Raw genomic sequence first — 22673 nt, 5'->3', positions numbered from 1 at the left:
TTTGCAAATATTTGATCATCCTACCATCTACCGTATTGTATAGAATCTATGGATGTAGATTCAACCCATTACTTTTACACTTGAAGATCTTAACTCTTAAATTTTAAAATGAAATTCAAAATCTGATCTTGCTAGCTGATTTGTGTGCCTGATTGGAATGTAAACATACTTTCACTAATGAAAAATGACACAATAATCTATGAAGCGTGTCTAAAATCCGATTTACAAACATGGATCAAAATATTCTAACCTTATTAAGAAAATTATAAAAACATGTGTTATCATGAATTCACTATGTACTTATTTGTTGTCTACAAGCGTAGTGTTAGGATCATATAGAAACAGTTTGTTGAGATTTTTATAGATTCTCTAAATTATTCCCAAACATTGTCTATTCTTACATCTAAACAATTAATTTCATGCACATCAATTTCAACAATTTATTATCTACTAAATCTAATCCACAATATATATAACTTAGGAGACATACATAAGATAAAGTCCACATTTTTCATAAAAGATAAAGAATCCACTCATAGAAGAACCTAAGCAAAAATACAATAAATTTGTAAAATCTAAAATCCATATAAACAAGAATTTAAATTTCCCACAACTTTAAAAAATCACTTGCCAACAATTGTCACAAAATATTCCCATAGTTAAATTTTATGTACATATCTAATTTAATTTAATTTTTATAAATTACACAATTAATTAGACTCATCAATCCCACATCATTTGTACATACAATGATTGTTCATACTGCTTCAATTATCTAATCAGCCTAATTTATCCTCACAACATTGTAATAAAAAAGATAATGGAGGTCACAAGTGAATATTTAGAAAAAATCAAATTGTAGAATACCTACAATAAAAATACAGTAACCTCCCTTTAAAGACAACTCGGCCTAAAGTGGCCTTCAAGATAATAATCACTGACTTCCCCCTTTCATCCAAAGTCCATAAATATTTTGTGTACCTTTATACTTCCGCTATTCTTTAGAGGGCATTGCATCTGTTCGCTGGAAATCCGCGAATCTCATATACAGTTTGGCCTCATTCATAACCAGTATTTACACCAATAAGCATTTTCTTATGTGAGAATAACTTTTCTCTGCATTTGCATTGTAGACAAGCTTCTCGCAACTTCAGCGTCGCTCACTAAACATGCATCATCAAAGTTGAGTCTCCTAATAACATGTCTGCTGCTTAACGGAAACAAAAAAAATCATTCGGCATCAGCAAGCTGCAAGATAAAACAAATCATCGACATAAATGGAAGCACAATTTCGCATTACAAACCTGTTCAGGCGGTTGTTAATAGCCATTAAATCTTTTGAAGGGCTTCGATATGGGTGAGTACTTTCACCAACACATGCATATAAACTATTTGAATGGTTTAAACTAAGTTTCTCCCTCTACAGAACAAAGTGGTAAATGGTTAGTTCTAATATCAAACTTAAAATTCACAATTTATTTTAACACATTAAAACTGTAATTTGGAGAAAACGGCAAACCCTTAACAAAACATGGCAAACATATTTGCTTCAAGTATTTAACAGGTACTGAAAATAATTATGTGTTCAGCCAATTTTGTTTACTGACAGTCTCAACACAAGATAGGACGTGAGCAAATTGTTGAGATAGTGAAGCCCAACGGTTGCCTTGGGTTTTTTCCCTCCATTTATGTTTCTTCAGCTGATTGTCTTATGTTATATATGCTGATTGCATCTATTGTAAACTCATCTTTTCATTAATACAATTCCTCTGCTCAGTCTGGACGTAGCCACATTTGTGGTAAACCAGGATAAATCTCTGTATTTATTCTTTTCTACTTTATTTGCTGTTCTGTATTTTCATTACGCACTTTCAGCACTTCACAATTGGTATCAGAGTCTGGCAAGTCACTGAAATCGATTTTGGTGGTTTAATTTCCGGAATGATGGAAGATTTGAGAGTGCAGAAATTTTCTGGGCAGAACTTCAGCCTGTGGAAAGTACAGTTGCGTCCTTTGCTTGTTAAGCAAGACTTCTCAATTGCAATTGGAGGAAAAACAACGAAACCAGCTGCAATGTCAAATAAAGATTGGGAAAAGATTGATAAGAAGGCAATGGCATCAATTTTTCTTTTGCTATCTCAAAACGTCTTATTCAATGTATCCAATGAAAAGACAACAAAGGAAGTTTGGGATAAACTTAAAAGCATGTATGAGATGGCATCGGCTGCCAATAAAATATTTATTATGAAGAAGCTCTACAAGTTGTAAATGAAGGAACGAACTGCAATATCAAATCACATAAATGAAATGAACACTATTATGCCAAGCGACCTCGGTTGGTATGACTCAAGATGACGAATCTAAAGCTATCATCTTGTTGTGTTCCTTACTTGACAGTTGGGATGCCGTAGTTACAGTAGTTAGCACATCAACTTCCGCCAAGAGCAAGCTAGTCTATGATGAAGTTGTGGCCACTTTACTTAGTGAGGATATGAGAATTTACTTAGTGAGGATATGAGAAGAAGCAACAAAGAGTCTTCATCCAGCGATGCTCTAACAATGGTAAGCACAGAAAATAGAGGAAGAACTCATCATAGAGACAGAAATAATAACCATAGATCACAATCAATTAGAAGATCGCAGTCCTGAGGCAGACAAGGCAGTTGTTGGTTTTGTGGAAAGGATGGTCACGTCAAGGACTATCAAAAGTATAAGAAGGCACAACAAAAGGTTTTAAACAGCGAAGCAAACATCATTCATGATAATTATGATGGTATTTTGGTTCTTGCAACAAGTGATACAACCTCAAGTTCGTGGGTCATTGATTCTGGGGCTTCTTTTCATGCGTCTTCTTGCACCGAGGACTTCACAAATTACCAAGAAGGTAAGTTTGGGAGTGTATATTTGGGTGATAACAATGCTTGTGTAATTATTGGAAACAGTGATGTTCTATTATCATTAAAAGGATGCGTTCAATGGTTTCTTAAAGATGTTAGGCATGTTCCCAAGATAAAAAAGAATCTAATTTCTGTTAGTCAGTTATACACCTAAGGTTTTCTTACAACTCTCAGCGATAGATGGGAAGTGACCAAAGGTTCCATGATTGTTGCAAAAGGAGATAAAGTTGGCAGCCTATATGTTGTAGAAACCTAAGTCACAAGGTTCGAATTCGAATTCGAGTTCGGCAACTATAAAATTCGAATGAAGTTCGGGAAAGAGTAAAAATTCGGGAAAAAATTCGAATTAAATTCGCCTTATACAATTTTAATTATTTTCTAGATGTATGTAATATATCTTATCAATTATCAAAATAGTAAAAATTGCTAAATAGATCTCACAACTTCATAAGCTTGATGAGACATTTATTAAGTACAAAACATAAGAAACATGTGAAATCACAATAGCAAAGATATTATTTTGTTGCGAAGGTACAATCAAAAGTCAAGACTTCATAGCTTCAAGAAAGCTCGAAGTCATCAAGAGCACTTGGCTTAGATGGTGTAGCATCATCATCAGTATCACTACCCAATTCTTCCTCAAAAAAGTCAGGCTCATCTGCATCTGGTACTGCTGTGTCTTCTAAAGTCTGTTCTTGTGAAGATGACTCATTTGTTGATTTGTTCGTAAGCAATTTTAAATTGCTGCGAACATAGACAAGATCTCCCAACTTTCCAGACAACAACTTGTTCCTCTTTTTGGAATGGATGTGGTCAAAGCAACTCCAATTTCTCTCACAAGCTGATGAACTTGCTCCTTGACTCAAAATTCGAATGGCAAATCGCTGAAGTTTAGGAGTTTCTGCCCCATAGCTCATCCACCATCTATAACCAGGTACCTCATCTCGTGTCATATCATATTTGGCTGCTCCTATTCCAAACAGCCCTTCCGCTTTTTTGTATTTCCAACATTGTTCTCTAATTAGAGATGCAATTGTTGGATCTAGTTCAAATCTACTAATGGCTTCATAAAACCCTGCCATAATTTCAGCATCACCTTGTCTATCAATGTGAAACAGTTTAGGCTCCAAATAGCAAGCTGCTGCATGTAAAGGAGTGTGCATCATTTTCCATCTTAAATCAACAGTCTCCCATATCTCTATGTACTCTGCTTCCACATTATTTAGTGCTCTCTGAATTGCTTCCTTGCAACGATCCATGTTTTCATAAAGCATTCCAAGGCAAGGAGTGTTACCATCAACCATGCGGAGCACGTCGACAATTGGACTGCATATATTTAAAACCTTTGCCCCACTTTCCCAAAAGTTACTATTTAAAACAATTTGCTCTATGATCTTCCCCTTACCACTTTTTGAGAGAGTTGAATTTTCCCACACATTGGAACAGATTACAGATCTTAAAGCTGCTTTCTCTTCAACCACTCTTCTCAAAGTGATATAAAATGAAGCAAATCTTGTATCGCAAGGCCTCAACAACTCTCTAGATGCATGTTGCCTGTAAAGGCTCAATGTGAGACGATGATTTCGTATGAAATTTGCAACTTCTCTTCCTCTATGAATTACTTCATGTATCCAAGGGAATTTTGCCAAATCATGTAGCAACAAATCCAAACAATGAGCTGCACATGGACTCCAATAAATTTCTGGGTACTTCTCTACAATTAGCTTGCCAGCTCCCACACAATTTGCTGCACTATCAGTAACCACTTGAACCACATTTGCAACCCCTACTTCAAAAATTGCTTCTTCTAATATTTGAAATATATATTCAGAAGTTTTTTTATGATTCATAGTGTCAATAACCTTTAAGAATACAACACCTTCAGGACAAGCCACTAAAACATTAATCAATGGTCTTTGACAGATATCTGACCATCCATCACTCAATATAGTGCACCCTGTTACCTTCCAAGAGGCTTTGACCACAGCTAATTTATCAGTCACTCTATCTTTTGACCTCTCTAAGAGAGTTGTTCTCAAAGCCTCAGAAGAAGGAGGTATATACCCTTTGCCAAACTCTCCAGCCTTTTGAAATACAAGACGATAAAGTGGATTTCTAGCTACATTGAATGGAATTGCACTAGTATAGAATAAATCAGCCAGTAAATCATCAACTACTTGTTTCTCACATGGTTTCCAAAAGCTATTCAGAGTTCCGCTCTCTTTTGTTGGCTTTACAACTTGAGGTAGACATGAAGATGAACGTATAGTGGATGTGAATCTAGAGACGTCTTCAATTCTTTGTTTCTTTTGTGCATTCTTCATCTTTTGAGCAATAGAAGATGAATGCTCTTTCTCTAAAATTGCTCTAAGCTCTTGGGTCACACCTAGACATGCAGTAACACCTCCACCTTTACCTGCCGTAATACCAAGCAGGTGATCCATGACCCTTGTTAAACTTCCAGTAATAACTTTTGGACACAAGTTACACTGAGTTTTATTAGGACCATTTTTAGTCACATGTTTCCACGCCTCCGAAGTTGATTTGTTGGGAGCCATATTACAATTTGTAGAATTAAAAACAAAATAATATATTATTATTTCAAATTTTAAAACAAAATAATTCAATAAATAATTTAAAAATGTTAATTTAAAATTAAACATGTTAAAGGTCAACTTTTTACACTAATAATTCTATTATTTAAAAATTGAACTATAAATTTATAATTTATTAAACATAATATAATATATCTATTTATTTATCAAATTATAATAAAAATTATAAACTAATATATCTATTTATTTATTAAATTATAATAAAAATTATAAACTTACAAAGCAAAATAAAGTAAACATATTAATATATATCTAATAGACTCTAATATTTTAAAAGTTTTCGAACTATATTAATTAAAAATTAATATATCACTATTTTAAATCAATTTTAAAAAATAAATCTAATATTTAATTAACTATTACAAAATAGATTACAAAAAATAATTACATAATTAAATTGATTACAAAAACTATATAAATTGAAATAAATTTTTTATACAAATTATATCATGTAAAAAACAATATACAAATTATATTTAAAAAACTATATACAAATTATATTTAAAAACTATACGAAACTAAATATAAAATTAATACATATTGAAAAGTTAAAATTATAGAAAATACAAACTATAGTAAAGTTTTTACATATTACAGAAAAATTGAATCGCCTTATTACAAAATGAATTGGAGTAAACTTTAATATATAATATGAAATGCGAGTATTAAAAATTTAAACTATAATTTGAATGGAAAAAGTGAACCACTGCACGGGCGTTGCCGACTGCTGAAAAAACAAATCGCTCAGCTTCACAGACTGTCGAGGAAGGCAAAGGGCACGGGCGTTGATGACTGTAGAGCACGAAAAATACCAGAGAACACGTTGCGCACGACGAAGGGCAGAGAAAGGGTGTCGCCGTTCAGGATAATTTATTCGCAGGGTGTTTTCTTTGAGGGTTTGAACCGCATTTTATAGATTTTTTTGCACGCCAAAACTCTGCAAACGGAAATTTCTAAATGCATTTGACTTCCATTAGAAAGTCCGTTTGTAGCAGCCGAATCAACAGCGGATTTCAACGATTTTTTTTGGTAAGTTTCACATTCGGCTATATCCGAATATCAAGCTTGATATTCGCCGAACCTTGTGACTTAGGTAGAAACTAATGATGAGGTGGGAGCTGCCATGATGGTTGCAGGCAGTGATGTGACACTTTGGCATTAGGCCACATGAGCAAAAGGGTGTTATAGATTATGCTTAATCGCGATCAACTTTTGGGTCTCCAATCAGCAGATTTGGAATTCTGCGAACATTGTCTTCATGGGAAACAAAAATGGGTTAGGCTTTTTAAGAATGGTCATGATAAGAAGACAACACCGTTGACTTAATTCACTTGGATGTGTTTGGTCCTGAGTTAATGCACTCGGATGTGTTTGGTCCTATAGAGGTAACCTCTTATTGATGATTGTACTGAAAAGTTTGGGTTTATATGATTTCTAGAAAATCTGAAGTTTTCTCAAAGTTCAAAGCTTTCAAAGCTCTTGTTGAAAATTAGAGTGGTCACAAAATCCAATGTTTAAAAATGGATAATGGAGTTGAATTTTGTTTGTTGGAGTTTGATAACTTTTGAGCAGATCATGGTATTTGACAAGTAAAAATTGTTCCATTCACCCCTCAAGAAAATGGGGCCGCAAAAGGCTCAACAGAACCATTCTTGAGAAAGCTTGGAGCATGCTTTCTAATGCCAGTTCAGGCAAAGAATTCTGGGCGGAAGCCTGTAATACACTAGTGTATTTGATTCGAAGCCCTTCATCTCATTTGGACTTTGGAATTCTGGAAGAAGAATGGCCCAGAAGAAGGATTTCCTACTTCGAATTTTTGGGTGTCAAGCATTTGTTCATGTTCCTAAAGAAAAAAGGACCACGCTGGATTCAAAATCACAAAATGGTGTATCTTAATGGGCTGTGGGGAATACCAATTTTCTTTTTATGGGATCCAACCACAAAGAAGATTGTGAGGAGCCAGGATGTGGTCTTTAATGAGTCTAAGTTTCCAGCTCTGTCAAAGGAAACATCTCCCAAAGAATTCATTCCCTTATAGTTATCATTCTATGTCAATAATGGACATGGTTCATCAATAAATCCTCAGCCTCGACCTATGTTAACTACTCCTGCCTCTGTTTTAGCTCCAATTCCTAGTTTTTCATCAGAAAATATTAGTAGTGATTCTTCCCACAATATCAGAGAATCCTTAAATTCTTATCAGAATGATCAAAGTCCATTCCCCTGCAGATATTCGGGTTGTGTCCCCACACTGAACAGCCATCACAAGAAGAGCATACTTTTGAGGATGAGCGGCATTATAATGAGAATACATTTGAGCATTCTTTACATGCCCCTTCACCACACAAGGGCAATTGTTTTGTCAACACAAAACACACATTCCATGATCTGGACAATCCGCAGGGATATGGTCAAAGAGCTGACAACGATTCAAACCAGTCAATCCGCAGGAGATATGGTGCGTTGGAGAATAGTCACGATGATGGGAGCGTAGGACAATTGTTTTGTAAAGGTCCTACAGCTCACGATGATCACATAGGCAATGTGGACAGACATGGTCTTCTGTCTTCCAATCACGGTGATAATGATATGTTTGGGAGTGTAGGTGAACTACTAGCAAAAGCTCCTGTCAATGCATCTATCACATCCGCCTCAAATGTGCATAGCAACTGCAGCATTGGGAATGGAAATGTTGGTTTGCCACCACATAATTGTGTTTATTCTGATCATAGCAGAGATGCTTGAAACTTGTCCATCGTGGATCCAAATACTGACTTGGCAAATGCTAAGTCTTCTCTATAGCACCTTCATACTTGTGTCACCAGAAACCCACTGTCATATTCGTGTCATATCAGTGATTCAGATCACATCCCAGATTGTGGTATTGGGAATTCTCCTCCCTTGGCGGTAGCAAATGATTCTTATCTCATATTCAACGATGAGGCACATACAGGTTTAACTTATATGCCAATGGAACATGGCAGGCATCGCAATCCAACTTGGAGAATGTTAGGCTTAAATAGAGGATGACAATGATGCATCCAACAAACATCCAAGACTATAATAATCAGGCTACAAAAACAGAGTGCTATGATTTATAATCCCAACAGTAAAGGGGTTACAGGCTCTCCATTCGAATTACTTCCTACTTTAAATAACCCTAGCCAAGATAAAACAAAGAGTTCTATAGTTGAATTAAGGCTGTCTACAAGGAAGAGAAGGATGCTTGCAAAATATTCAGACAATGAATTACTTTATTCTAAAGAGGTAGAGCCTAAGATTTTAATCTCTGATCGATCTGAACCAGTTAATTTTACAGATGTTTGTAGAAGAGCAGATAAAAATCAATGGATGATCACAATATTAGAAGAGATGAATTCTCTCAAAGCTAATGAGACTTGGGATTTAGTGCCACTTCCACCCAATCACAAAGCTCTTAAAAATTGTTGGATATACAAGCTGAAAGAGGAAGATGGAGGCAGGAAGACATATCGTGCTCCTTTGGTTGTCAAAGGGTATGCTTAGAAAAACAGATTAGACTTCAATGAGATTTTCTCACTAGTTGTGCGAATAACTACAATCTGAGTAGTATTGGGTTTAGTAGCCATTTGGGATCTTGAATTGGAACAACTTGATGTCAAGACGACCTTTCTACATGGTGACATCAATGAAGAATTATCTATGCAACAGCTTGAAGGCTTTGTCCAAAAGGGAAAAGAACATCTCTATTGTCAATTGAAGCATAGCTTGTATGGGCTTAAGCAAGCCCCAAGACAGTGGTACATCAAATTTGATCGTTTCGTGGCTGAACATAACTTCACTCGATGTGAATCAGACCCGTGCGTCTACTACAAAAGGCTTCCTAATGGTGAGTTTGTTATTCTTCTACTCTATGTTGATGACATTTTAGTTGCTGGTTCTTCTCCATGAATTGTTGGCAAGCTGAAGAAAGAGTTAGCTGCTCGGTTTGCCATGAAAGATTTAGGGGCTGCCAAGAAGATTCTTGGAATGACTATCACTAGAGATAGACAAAACAAGGTGCTTATGTTATCACAAAAACTGTACATTGACAAAGATGTAGAGAGATTTGGTATGGCTGAAGCAAAAATTGTCTCTATTCCACTTGCTCCTCATTTCCGTTTATCTTCTGATTTGTGTCCTAAAACACAAGAGGAAAAGAAATTTATGAATAACATTCATCTGTGGTTGGTAGCATAATGTATGCCATGGTTTCTACTCGCCTTGATATTGCTCATGCGGTGGGAGTAGTGAGTAGTTTCATGAGCAATACTGGGAAGCCTCATTGGAAAGCATTTAAATGGATATTGCGGTACCCTTAAGGGTACTTCTGATTATGTATTATGTTTTGGTGGTAATCATAATCAGTTGCAAGGTTTCACAGAGGTCTACTACTGGTTATGCTTTCATGTTTGCTGAGGCTGCATTAGTTGAGCCTCAAGGTTACAACATTTTGTTGCTCTCTCTTCTGCTGAATCCAAGTACTTGGCTCTTTCTAAAGGTGCTAGGGAGATGATTTGGTTACAACGCTTGTTCAATGATTTACATTGCCAACAAAATGACAATCTTTTATTTTGTGATAGTCGCAGTGCTATTTTTATGGCTTGCAATAATTCCTCTTAGCAAGAGTCTAAACATGTTGATAAACATGCTCATTATGTTTGTCATGTGGTAGAAGAAGGTAAGTTAAGAGTTGCCAAATGACACAAGGATCAATCCAATGGACATGTTGACGAAGGTTGTTGCCAAGGAGAAGTTCGAAACTGCTAGGACTTCTCTTGGGCTTGTTAAAAAGAAATAAGTCAGCATGTAGAGTAGGGGGATCGGTAGTCAGTTGAAGCATCTATTGTCCTCAGGTGGGAGATTGTTGAGATAATGAAGCCCAATAGTTGCCATGGATTTTTCCCTCCATTTATTATGTCTCTCCAGCTGATTGTCTTATGTTATATATGTAAGAATTTGCCTTAGGGAAAAATCACCCAAGTCCAAGAAGCTCAACAACTAGCACAAAATTGACTAATAGAGTATGATCAGAATAACAATATGATATTCAATTGATGTACAAGTACACTAGGAGTGCCCGAATATAAAGGCCTCTAGAATGCTTCTAGAATGTCTAGGAGTTAGCAATATGATAAGCCTCACAACTAAGCACATGTCCACCAAGAGTGGATTATCCTTCATTATGCACAAGAGTTAGTGTGATGATGAGTGGATAAGCTTACAAAGGTGTGTCATGTAAAATTATGTTGTAGACACTATGTGCTTAATTAAGAGTACGAATAATTGTGTTGTCAACATGACAACTCATATGAGTACGCAAACTCCTAGGTGTCTAACCCAATAAATAATAAAATAATGGATTTATCCTAAGTAAACTTAAGTAAAGTGTAAATAATAATTATTTACGCTAACAATATATGCTGATTGCATCTATTGTAAACTCATCTTTTTGTCAATACAATTCCTCTACTCAATCTGGACATAGCCACATTTGTGGTGAAGTAGGATAAATCTCTGTTTATTCTTTTCTACTTTGTTTGATGTTCTGTGTTGTCATTGTGCACTTTCAGCACTTAACAGAAATGACACTCAAAAGTGAGAAAAATGTCTGGTTTTGGATGTTAGGTCATAAGATTTGAGTGAAAATAATGCCCCTTTTGCAGCTTTTGCTGCCTTGTATATTTGCAAACTGCTTTTAATTAATGTAAAAAAGAAAGATGTCATACACCACCTCACTGAGTACAATGTAGCAGATATTTAACCTAAATAGTAAAATTACAGGAAAGATACAGGTATGGCCCTGCAACTTGTAAATGATTATAATACGATAAAATCTTCCGTAAATAACAACGAATACCTTGCCAGAGTGTAGTGGTGAGACATAGACATTATGTGTGGCAGAAACTTTCTTGGGAGATGTATCTGGAAGACTGGGAAATGGGGATGGTCCAAATAATCGTGCAGATAGACCTGATTAAAGAGAAAAACAAGCACTTGTTATTACAAGCATTGTAGAGTCTTAATTGCAAAATAATCTAAAACATAGTGCGTACTTAAAAGACATTGATAATTTCATTTGTACCTGCAGGTTTATCATTTCCAGGATCAGGAAATAAGCGCCTCACAATAAAAACAAATTTTTTATTATAAAATGCAACAATTTCTTCAACGTCTTGCTTTGTTTTCTGGTAAAAATGTAGAAAGAAAATCAGGAGAGTCAGATTACTATCAAATATTGAAAGTTTCTAACTTCAAACACCTAACCGAAACAAAGCAAACTTAAACAGATTCTTATTCCTTTCAAATGCTGAAAGTTTTTAACTGCACTTCTAACTCCTAACAGAAAGAAAGAAAGAAAGCAAATTAGCAGTCGGACTGATTTCAAATATTAAAAGTTTCAAACTGCATGGTTAACTTCTAACTGAAAGAAAGAAGAGAATATATATTAGTGTTGTCAGTTGACCAAAAGAAGATGAGGGGGCAGCTTGAATGTGTGCACATTCAGGGTGCGGGTAAGGGCTCATGGGGGCTTTTGGATCTATTTTTATGGAGCAGGAGGTTTCATGAAACAAAATAAAATTGTGTTTCAGGGTTATTTAGAATCTTTTCCTAAAAATAAGAGCCCCTACTTTTAAGACTAGATATTTCAGCAGATGAAATTGATGTGGGGCCAACAATTGCCCAAATAACAATACTGAATAAATGGGACTGCCAGCTTTAGAAGCCCCACTCCATGTGATTACCCAAATGGCTAACTCCTAAAAGAAAGAGCGAATAAAAACAAATAATATTATTGTTGTCAGATGGCCGGAATGAAATCAGTGGGGACTCAGAACACACATTTCATTACAAGATTTTAGAGCTGGAGTAAAAATACCCTTGGTTAGGAGAAAAATAACTGCACACTACACATTATCAAAATACAATCATTACAGAAAAGCTAGTAGCCATAAAGAACGCCAGCTATGGAAGCTGAAAAGAAATAACTTACATCAGGATAGTTTGTGAAGGAAAAATGATTGAGTGCATTGCGGAATACTTGATGTTTACACTGAGATTGTTTCCTGTACTGAGCAATAATTATTTGGAACTCCAACCCTAAACCAAAAACCTGCAAAAATATTACATATGGGCATGAACGTTAATTTGCAAATGAAGCAAGTTTACAATGATTTCTACTTTAGTCTCATGTGAAACTGACCTTTGAAATTCCATAGAAGCCACAAAGGACAATCTGGTCAATGTATCTATTGAAAAACAAACTTGTCTCTTTGTATAGAACATATTTTACAAGCCAATAAACTTGTTCCATGAAATGAATAGGTTGATTAAGCCTCTCAGACAAGCCTTTTATTCTAATTGCAGCTAACTTAAGAACCTGCAGATGTAAGGAGATGATGAATTAGAAACAATCAGCAAAGGGCACAGAATGGTTGAATAAAACTTTACTATTAAAACATTCATTGTTTCATCCCAACATATGCATCAGATAAAAGTTTCAGGAAGTATTTTACTAAGAAGCTGTTTCAGTATAGCCAACACAAGAGGAAACACATACCTTCTGGAAGAATAAATTTATTCCAGCCTCTGCACAAGTCTTTCCTCCTCCTGCAGAGAATGGTTGCATGGGACTGAACATTCACCAAGAACAGGGAAAATTTCTAAGATAAGAAGATCAACAAAAAATTAATTAAATTCACCGATCAACATTGAAATCAAGAATTAAAAAGAAACTACCTTGCAAAAGATGATTGCAGTGGAGGTTGTAATCTTGATTTTGTAGAGGGAAATGCTAATGAGTCTAAGGATCGGACCTTCACTGGTGAGACAAAGCTATTATTTACACCTGAAACTCCAACTGCTGTCTCAACTAAAGCTACTGCAGAAGCAGCATTCTTATCTGCAGCAAAATATTTGTCAAGTCGAATGCTTCACTGGGTACTAAAACCAATATACTATTTTAAAAACATCAATATCACAAATCACAGCAAGTACACAAAATGAGTGCAATCCAGATAAACAAATGGGTTCTCAATCAAATGTGGACAGCATTTGCTCAATCCTGTCTTTAAACAAGGCAATTTCCAATATTAGCTCAAGTGCTTACTGGATAGTAGACCCGCTGTACTATTTTAAAACATGAACATGAAAAAAATCACAGAAAGTACACATGAATGGGTACAATCGAGATTTTAAAATGGGGGGTCTCAACTACCAAATGTGGATAGCAGATACTCAATCCGGTCTTTTTAAACAAGGCAATTCCCAACATTAGTTCAAGTCAAGAATATATGATCAATTATCTGTGTTTGTAAACATGGCGATTCCCAACATTACTTCAAAGTTGAAAAAATACCCACATTGTCTGCAGAGACAAGGGTAGTTGCACAATCTTACAGGCCAAGCAGTATTTAACAACAGTAAAACATTGCACGAACATCAAATACTAAATACCCAAAGTGGCCAGCCGACCTATTTAGTTGCAAACAATCTGTATTTCCTTAACATTGCTCAAGATGCTGAGCACAAATCATCTGTATCAAAGAAGTAAAATGTAATGGAAAATAGCAGACCATAAAATATTAGAAAGAACTTGCCAAAGGCAGAGAGAGTATTCACTATCCAGAAAGAAGAAGCTAACATTGATGAGCTAACCTAAAACATCTTAACAGTTTCAAAGAGAGAATCACACATTAATTCTGGAAAGCACAGCCCTTATTCAATTATTTTGACATTTGTTGTCACCTACCATGTAGATTTGTAGTGTTGCACCCCAGATGTGATTTTTTGGGCTATGTCAGAATTGTTTGCAGCTAAATCCGACATTTTTTTTGTGGTTTATTGGTTTTTTTTTGTCTATTTTTTTGTGTTTTTTCATGTTTTTCGATTGTAATGAAATAAGCAACTCCGAATCTGATATTTACTAATAACAGCAACTCAATGTAAATAATAACGAACAAATCTGATTTCATTACTTCCAGGAAGGTCTGAGGTAACTGTACTAGGCAGTTAGATTGAACTATATACAAAAATGATATGATCTCAGCACTCCAACTTCTCCTATGCCTTAATACTGAATTCTCAGTGCAACAATCTGATTTTTTTCCCCTGTAAATACTGTTGCAACTACTGGCACCCAGATCTCAGACAATGACACTGAAAAAACTCCTGATTTGTGGCTAGATATGATATCTGACCCTGCCTACTAACTGCTGCAAGCCATATAGGCTCAGTTTGTAACTTTCATGCTTAAGACAGCTACTAATTATGCCAAGATCTAAAATATTAATGTAGATACGCTCTGATACCACTGACAAAGGCCCACACCACCCTTACCAACTCACAACCAATAATGCAACAATATGAAGACAATTTTATTATACCTGAAAATTCAATAGCAATTACAATAACATTTTTTCAAGATCTCTCAAGATCCAATCCAAACCCAAGCTAGTCCAGATCCACACTCTAGTAGAAACCTCTGAGATCTCAACTTGTGCTCGCAAGCCACCAAGAAACCTCCTTGTTTCTAAACCGCAGTCACTAGCTCTTCTCCAACCTTATCCAAGATCCAAGTGTAAACTGCCTCACATTCGGCGCTCTGTCTACACACTCACAAGTCCATCACAATCCTGCTGTAAACTGCCTCACATTCGGCGCTCTGTTCACAGACTCAGGAAAACTCACTCTTCACTTCCTCCTTCTCTTTCACACCTTAAAGCCTTCCAAGCTTTCCAAGCTACTCCTTCTCGAGCTTCTACTCCTCGAGCTTCTACTCCTTGAGCTTCCACTTCTCAAGCTTCTCCTTGAGCTTCCACTTGAGCTTGATTTAGAAATGCTCATATGCCTTGCTTAAATAGGCACTTACCACCTCATGCATGACTTATCCACAACCTTCTAGAATTCCTCCACAACCTTCTACAACTTCCAAAACTTTCTACAATATTCATAACTTTCTAGAATTCTATCCACTCACCTCGATAAATGGAATGACAACCATTTATTTTTTAATTTTTTTCTATTATGCCACCTATGCACCTCGAAAATAGAAATCACCTTTTCCTTTCTTTTCTCCTTTTTCCCTTTTTTTTATTTTTTATTATTTCTCCTCTAATTTTCGTCACTTTCTCTCTCCTCCACAATTTTTTTTTCAATTTTTTTTTTTCCCCAATAATTTTCCCATGCAAGATGCTCCTGCATCAAATATACAACCCACAACCAAGCTGGGTCGAGTCTCGTGTGATCAGGAGAAGTGCAGCTGACTTCAGGAAGGCCCAAAGCTGATAAAAAACCAATTTCTTACTCTGATTCTGCAAAGTAGAATTAATCTCCACTCTGATCCAACCTGGTACTGATGAATCATTCAATTTGGTGCCCTTCTAATGAATTTTAACTGATATCCATAACTGGAAAATGCTTGGGTGCTATTTCACACCAGAAGGTCTTCAAACTTCGAGAGTTTGTGTTCAAAAAGGATGGAAACAGCTGAAAGCTCTCTTCAAGCTCTTCTCCAAAACTCTGTTTTCAAAATAACCTGTAATGGATCCCAGTTTCCCCCCAAGCTCACACTTTATTTCTTTTTACTTTCCCTCCAAGAAGGTTCGAATTTCACTTAGGGTTCCCTTCATTTTTAAGACGAAACATTAAATAATGTTTTTATTTAATCAAACCCCTCCTCCAATTGGTCAAACTTCATGAATGAGGAATTCATCATAGCCCAAAGTCCCCTCTTTAAGTTATAATATTTAAGCTCAAGTAGACTCAATCCGAAGACGTCTCAGATGAAAGACTCGCAACTTACCATTGTGCTATAGAATCATCAACTTATTATAATTATTGTTATATAATAAAGTGATTATAATTTCACTTTTTTTTATTAACTTCTAGCTTTGGATATAATTAATTTATTTCTTAAGCATTCATTGCTAGCACATCTAGACTTCGATCTGAGGTTTATCTGTTGGCTCTTGTTCACTGATGTTGTCTGGCCACTACGAGCTAACTGGCAGTCTTCTCCTAAAATTTAGGAACTCTCTTAAAAAATAGGAACTATGCCAGAATGATCCTGGAGATCTCCTTGTGTGTCCCTGTCAACTGCTAGTGCATCCCTAAAATATAAGGATTCCTCCTAATTTGGGAGACTACTGAAAACTAATCGAGTTGGCTCTCAAGGCCCTGATATGTCATCACTAGCTTCTGAAAGGATCCCCTACACATTTTTCTGGCCTATAGGAACCAAACTATATGCCAACCTTATATGTCAACTGACTTGCCTAAGGAGGGGACATTATAGTTCAAACCTCAGTCATGTTTTTAAGATCAAAAGAAGAGAGATCAAAACTGAAACTCTGTTAATGTGGAGTTTCACTTAATTCCAAAAGTATGCAGAAGCAATTTTGGGTGTGATAGTGCTGATGAGAAAACCTAAACCATGTCACCAATCTGCAAACTGTTAACAACAGTTTCATACTCAAAAGGCAGACCCCTTTCTTCCATTATAAAATTCATCCTATTGGGAGTTGAGCTGGCTGTTTTCCCCAAAAGATGCACCTGTTGAGGAAACTACTACCATCCTAATTAAGGATCTCACAAGAGGTTATTAAACTGTGTCAAACCCCGAGGGGAGACATTGGATATGTACAAGCAATCTTCTCCCGTGTTACCCAAGGGGATTTTCGCCTGCAATCCTACTCTGATAAAATGTGTAGGGAAGTGAGCTAGCTGTTTTTCCCAAAAAGATACACTTGTTCAAGAAACATTGTAGTTAAGAATTGTTAATATTGTAGCTTCAGTCAGATTGAGTTGATCAAAGATATATCATGTATAATTAGTCTCTTTGTTAAATTAAATTAATCATTGTCATCCTTGAATAATAATTATTAGACAATTTATATATATTCACACACACACACAGAGTTATAGCTGTATCTAATATTTATTAGTCAAGAATGATTATATTTAAATCAATTCATAAAACAGTTATTATTGTGACTGCCGACTCAACACAAGCCTTAACTAATACCCGATAAAGTTATGGTTGATTGGGCATCTTAATCACCATTGTCTATGTTGTATTATAACTAGCAATTATATAGAGATTGCTCGATGTATTAACTAACACCCCCTGCCTGATAGTTATTTGTGCTATTTGACTGTGTTACGTGGAGTCATGTCCACGTGAAGACATGTCTCCACGTAATGTGGAGGCTTGTCTTTTGGTGGACATGTCCCTACCCTCAGTCACCTATATATAATTCGAAGGCCAGGGGTATTTGACATATCAAACACATAACATAACTCAGTCTTCTAGTCTCATACCTCTGGCAAATTCAGTCATAACAAGTTTTGATGCAAATGCAATCCGTACTAACTGCAGTAAACACAAACTCATAGTTAAAGAAATAATAAATAATTCTGGAAGAATTATTGTAGCAGCAATTTATCAAAGAAGAAGTAAAATTTACCTTATACAAATCTGATCTGAATCTTAACAAGAATCTCACGAGAGGCTGTTGAACTATAGCACAAATCCCGAGAGCAGCTGCTGGACACTTGCCAACACATCCCACACCGTGGGATTGAAACCTTGGACATCATATTTTTGAGACCAAAATAGATAAAAATTTGATACTATAAGTTTATTAATGTGAGGCTTTACTGAATGTCCAAAGGTAGGTAGAAGCAGTAGTTGAATGTGGCAACATAAAGCATCTCACCAAATGGAAAGAGCAGAAAGGCAGGAAACCTATTTTCAGTTTTGAAACTCATTATTGCTAATCCTTTTTTATAGGATTAAGACATAGAATGTTCAGTTTTTGAGGCAAAAAATGGATAAATTCTGAAATTAGAAGTATGTTACCATTCTGAAGCAAAAAGCATGCAACCAAAAACCAACTTGGAAGTACTTAAAGAATCTGCATTATTAAACGCATCTAATCAAAACTAAAATTAATCAAATAAGGTGATGAAGAGCAATAAACTAGATGCTATAATATATCAATGTCAAGGAAATGTAGAACATAACCATGCTGCATTCCCCAAAAACAATTACCAGAGAACAATTGACAAGCTCTCCACTTTGGAAGTTATACCAAGGAGTCTAAGAATAAGTACATGAAACTTGTATGAGCACTGGCACATGAATCTGGTTATCAGGGACTAGGACATTCTATCATTTGAATATCAATGTTCATTTAAAAAAAATCGTTTGTTGTTAGGGAAAAGCCAAAGATTTACTCCCGCTGTGGAAAGAAATAGTGTACCACATCTAGCAATGCACATCAGATACTGTTGCGCTAGACAGCTTTTCCCCAAAATCAATTACTTGGGAATAATTGAACTTGACCTACCCTCCAAGTTTAAAAGCTTAGTTATTAGGGTTTGTGGTTTTGCCCAAAGAACCCTGCCTAGGTTCGAACCAGTTCGAAATACTGGTTTGGTTCGAGCAAAATTTGGTCAAGGTTCCAATTCCCAAGGGGTGGTTCGAACCCACAGTCTAGAAAATCAAACCCAAGCGAATTTCATTGCCTAGATTGAATGAGGTGAAGCCAGGCAAATTTGCGATGTTGAACAGCTTTTAAGTCATTTTTTATAACAAATTTGATAATGTTTTGAGTTCTACAGCCCTAAAAAGTGAATGTAAATAGGTTATTTTGGCTTCCAACATCATTTGTGGTGTGCAAATAGGTGATTTTGTGAGAAAATAGGTGATTGAGCAAAAGTAAGTCTATGCAAGGAGTTGGAAGATTGGATTGCGAGCTATATTTAAGTGTTTGTGTCTCATTGCTACATCTTTGCAAGCATACAATGGCAGGAAGAGGTAAGGTCTTGTTCTATTTTTCTTTTTTTTCAATGTTTTGTTTAATCTTTTTAATTTTTACAATTTTCTTTCATTGCCAATAAGATCTAGCTATTATATTCCCTAAAAATTTATTCTCAATAACAATATGTCAATATGTATACAATTTCTTATCATAGGAAAAGGAACTTCAAAGGGATCTACATCTTCCTCAGTAGGCAATGTCAATATCCCACAAAGAATAGAATCCCCATCTAATTCTCCTTTGTGGAAGTATGTGGATATTATACAACCTCTTCCAGGAGGTGGTGGCTTCTGTTGGAAATGTCGGAGTTGTGATGTAAAAAGAAACAATTCATATTATTGCGTGGTAGGTCATTTGTGTGGATACCCTGGTAGAGGAGTCAAGAAATGTCTTAATAAAAAATGCACCAAGACCAAACTCATTAGTATTAAAATATATTGAAGAGCATGAGTGAGATGAAGAGAGAGAAATTAACTTAGACAAAATGTCATTGATGGCAATAACAATAAGAAAAGAGCAAAAGGAATGAAATCCACCCCATAAGTTGTGATAGAAAATTACCCCTTCTATACTACCTCAGCTACTCCTGATTCTCAAAATGAAGCACCCATTCGACACAAAAGAAAGTGACCACTTGAAACTACATTTCAAAATCATAGTAGGGAAATTGCCGACATTGATGCGGCAAAATGCTTGTATGCAAATGGGTCGCCTTTTAATCTTGTCCACTCTCCATATTTCAAGCAAATGTTGAGAAGTGTTAATAAAGCACCTGCAGGGTATTTAGGTCCCAATTTTGAGAGTATGAATCACCTTGTTGGATGACGAGGTCAAGTTGATTGATAAGCAATTGAAGCCCATCAAAGATTCATGGATTGAGACAAGGGTAACAATTGTTTCAAATGGGTGGAAAGGTGTTAGAAATCATCCATTGATCGATGTTTTGTGGTGTCCCATAAAGGGGCAATGTTTTTGAAAGTAGTGGATTGTGAGGGGCAAGTAAAAGATGAGCCATTTATTGCTAATATCCTAATTGAGGCCTTTGAACAAGTGAGTGTAAGAAACATTGTCCAAGTCATCACGGACAACGCAAAGAATTGTAGAGCTGCTAGTTTGTTGGTTGAAGATAGATACCAACATATTTTTTGGACACCTTATGCAGTTCATTCATTCAATCTTATGCTACAAGAGATTGGGAAGAGTATTCAATGGATCAAAGAGGTGTATGCAGAAGCTGAGGACATCTAGATGTTCATCACAAACCACCACATGACTCGAGGGGTATTCAGAATGTTCTCACGTTTGGAGTTGTTGAAGGTAAGTAAACATGAACTCAAGTTAGTTTTTTTTTTTCTTAAATAGTATCTTACAATTTCTGATATTTTGATTATATAATGATGTGTATTCTTTTATCAAGTATGTATCTAATTATTTGTATTGTTTTTTCTCTATTTTATGTTACAGGTTGTTGAGACATGTTTTGCATCAAACATAATCATCTTGAGACAACTTATGCAAGTGAAAGAGGCACTTACCAATATGGTAATCAGCAAAAATTGGGCTATATGGAGGCAAAGCAACACTGAGAGAGCAACCAAAATAAGGAAGAGGATACTGGATGAAAATTGGTGGGAGCGTGTGAAATACCTCATTAATCTCACCGCACCCATTATGATCATGCTTAGGTATGCAGACATGGATAGGCCTTTCCTTGGAGAGATCTATGATGGCATAGACTCAATGCTTGAGAAGATCAAGCAAATTGTAAATGAAAAGGAACAAGATCATCAATAGACCACCTTCAAACAATTGCAGCAATTGTTATAGAAAGATGGAACAAAATGACCACTCCTCTACATTTTCTTGTCCATGCATTGATGCCCAAATACTATAGCACCCAGTATACTGATCTACCAGGAAGGCTACCACCCTATAGAGACATAGAAGTGTTTGATGGATACAAGGAAACATTTGAAAGACTCTTTATTGATGATGAAATGCGAGATTTGATTACAGATGAGTTCATACAATTTGTGGATACAAAACAATTAAGTAACGATGCTCTTCGTCATCAGTTTAGGAAGGATGCACATAGTTGGAGGTACCTCCATGGCCAAAGATTCCAAACATTGCAGCCCCTTGCAATCAAAGTGATATCACAAGTTCAATTTTTTTTAATTGCTATTAGTTTCCTTTGTCTAAAAAAATTGTTATTAGTTTCTTTTGTCTTTGTAAATTGCTAGAAATTCTAAGATTCAAGATACATAATTTTAATTTTATTCTAATTGTTTACATGTCATGTCTTTATAGATTGCTAGTTCATCCACTTTAGAGAGAAATTGGAGCACATATTCTTTCATCCATTTAGTGAAGCAGAATAGGTTGCAATAAAAAAGAGTGGAGAACTTGGCATTTGTGCATTACAACTTGTGTCTCCTCTCACACAAGACTAAAGAATACAAAGAAGGGGAGACAAAGAGGTGGGATGTAAATGCAGAGTTGACGGACTTGGATGTTTCTGCTTCTCGGCTTACAATTATAGACTTCGAAGATTTGATGCCCATACTATTGTTGTTGGTGTTGATCCCATTCGCCTTAGCTCTATTGTTGAGTCAACTTATGCGGAAGGACTACGAGAAGAAGAAGAAGAAGAAGAAGAAGAAGAAGAAGACGATGATGATGATGATGAATATGAATATGATGAATATTAAAATTTAATACATTATGATTAGTTGAAACTTGAACTTGAAACAATGATACCATGAACTTGTTATGATTCATGGATCATGATTTACTTTTAATGTTTTGAATCTTTGATGTTGAACTTGAAAATTGGAATATATGATGGTATGATCTTGATTCATGATGCTATGATTACAACTTGCATGTTTAATGTTTATGCCTATGGTGTTTTTGTTGTTTAAAAGATTAACTAAGATTAAATCATATGATTTTATGATAATCTATGCTTCTAGGCTTCATAATTTTATATATATATATAAATATAATTTTTACATTTTTTTGTACGAACAAAACCCAAACGAACCCAAAACCCTTTCCATAATTTTGCCATATCAACAAACCGGTTCTTCGAACCTATATTTTGAATCGAACTCAAAATGATAACTACGTTTAAAAGATATACCAAGAGTCTAATAAAAACAACACAATACTTGTAGAAGCAATATCTTAAAATTTGGCTATCTAAACATAAGGAGATACCTTATCAATATTAATTGAAAAAGCATAGTTGTCATAAAAGTTTGTACCCTTGCTTGATATTTGACCCCAGCTACCCTTGTAAAAAATGGAACCAA

General features: G+C 35.6%; 1 protein-coding gene across 2 annotated transcripts in view; it reads right to left on the bottom strand.

The window, feature by feature from the left end:
- Positions 1-656: 656 nt before the first annotated feature.
- The window catches only part of LOC149540873 (retinoblastoma-related protein-like), a 72437-nt gene continuing 50420 nt past the window's right edge, over positions 657-22673 (bottom strand). For both annotated transcript variants that reach the window (XM_089801944.1, XM_089801943.1), the window contains 8 exons: positions 13271-13433; positions 13092-13164; positions 12735-12911; positions 12525-12644; positions 11616-11718; positions 11391-11503; positions 1305-1420; positions 657-1207 (listed from right to left, as the gene is read on the bottom strand). In XM_089801944.1, coding sequence (XP_089658070.1) covers positions 1096-1207; positions 1305-1420; positions 11391-11503; positions 11616-11718; positions 12525-12644; positions 12735-12911; positions 13092-13164; positions 13271-13433 — 977 coding nt within the window. In that variant the 3' untranslated portion in view covers positions 657-1095. The remainder of the gene's footprint in view (positions 1208-1304; positions 1421-11390; positions 11504-11615; positions 11719-12524; positions 12645-12734; positions 12912-13091; positions 13165-13270; positions 13434-22673) is intronic.

The sequence above is a fragment of the Cupressus sempervirens genome, chromosome 9, assembly GCF_028749045.1.
Source record: "Cupressus sempervirens isolate cs-2001-9-10 chromosome 9, ASM2874904v1, whole genome shotgun sequence".
Lineage (NCBI taxonomy): Eukaryota > Viridiplantae > Streptophyta > Pinopsida > Cupressales > Cupressaceae > Cupressus > Cupressus sempervirens.
This window is presented reverse-complemented; position numbering and strand designations above follow the sequence as displayed.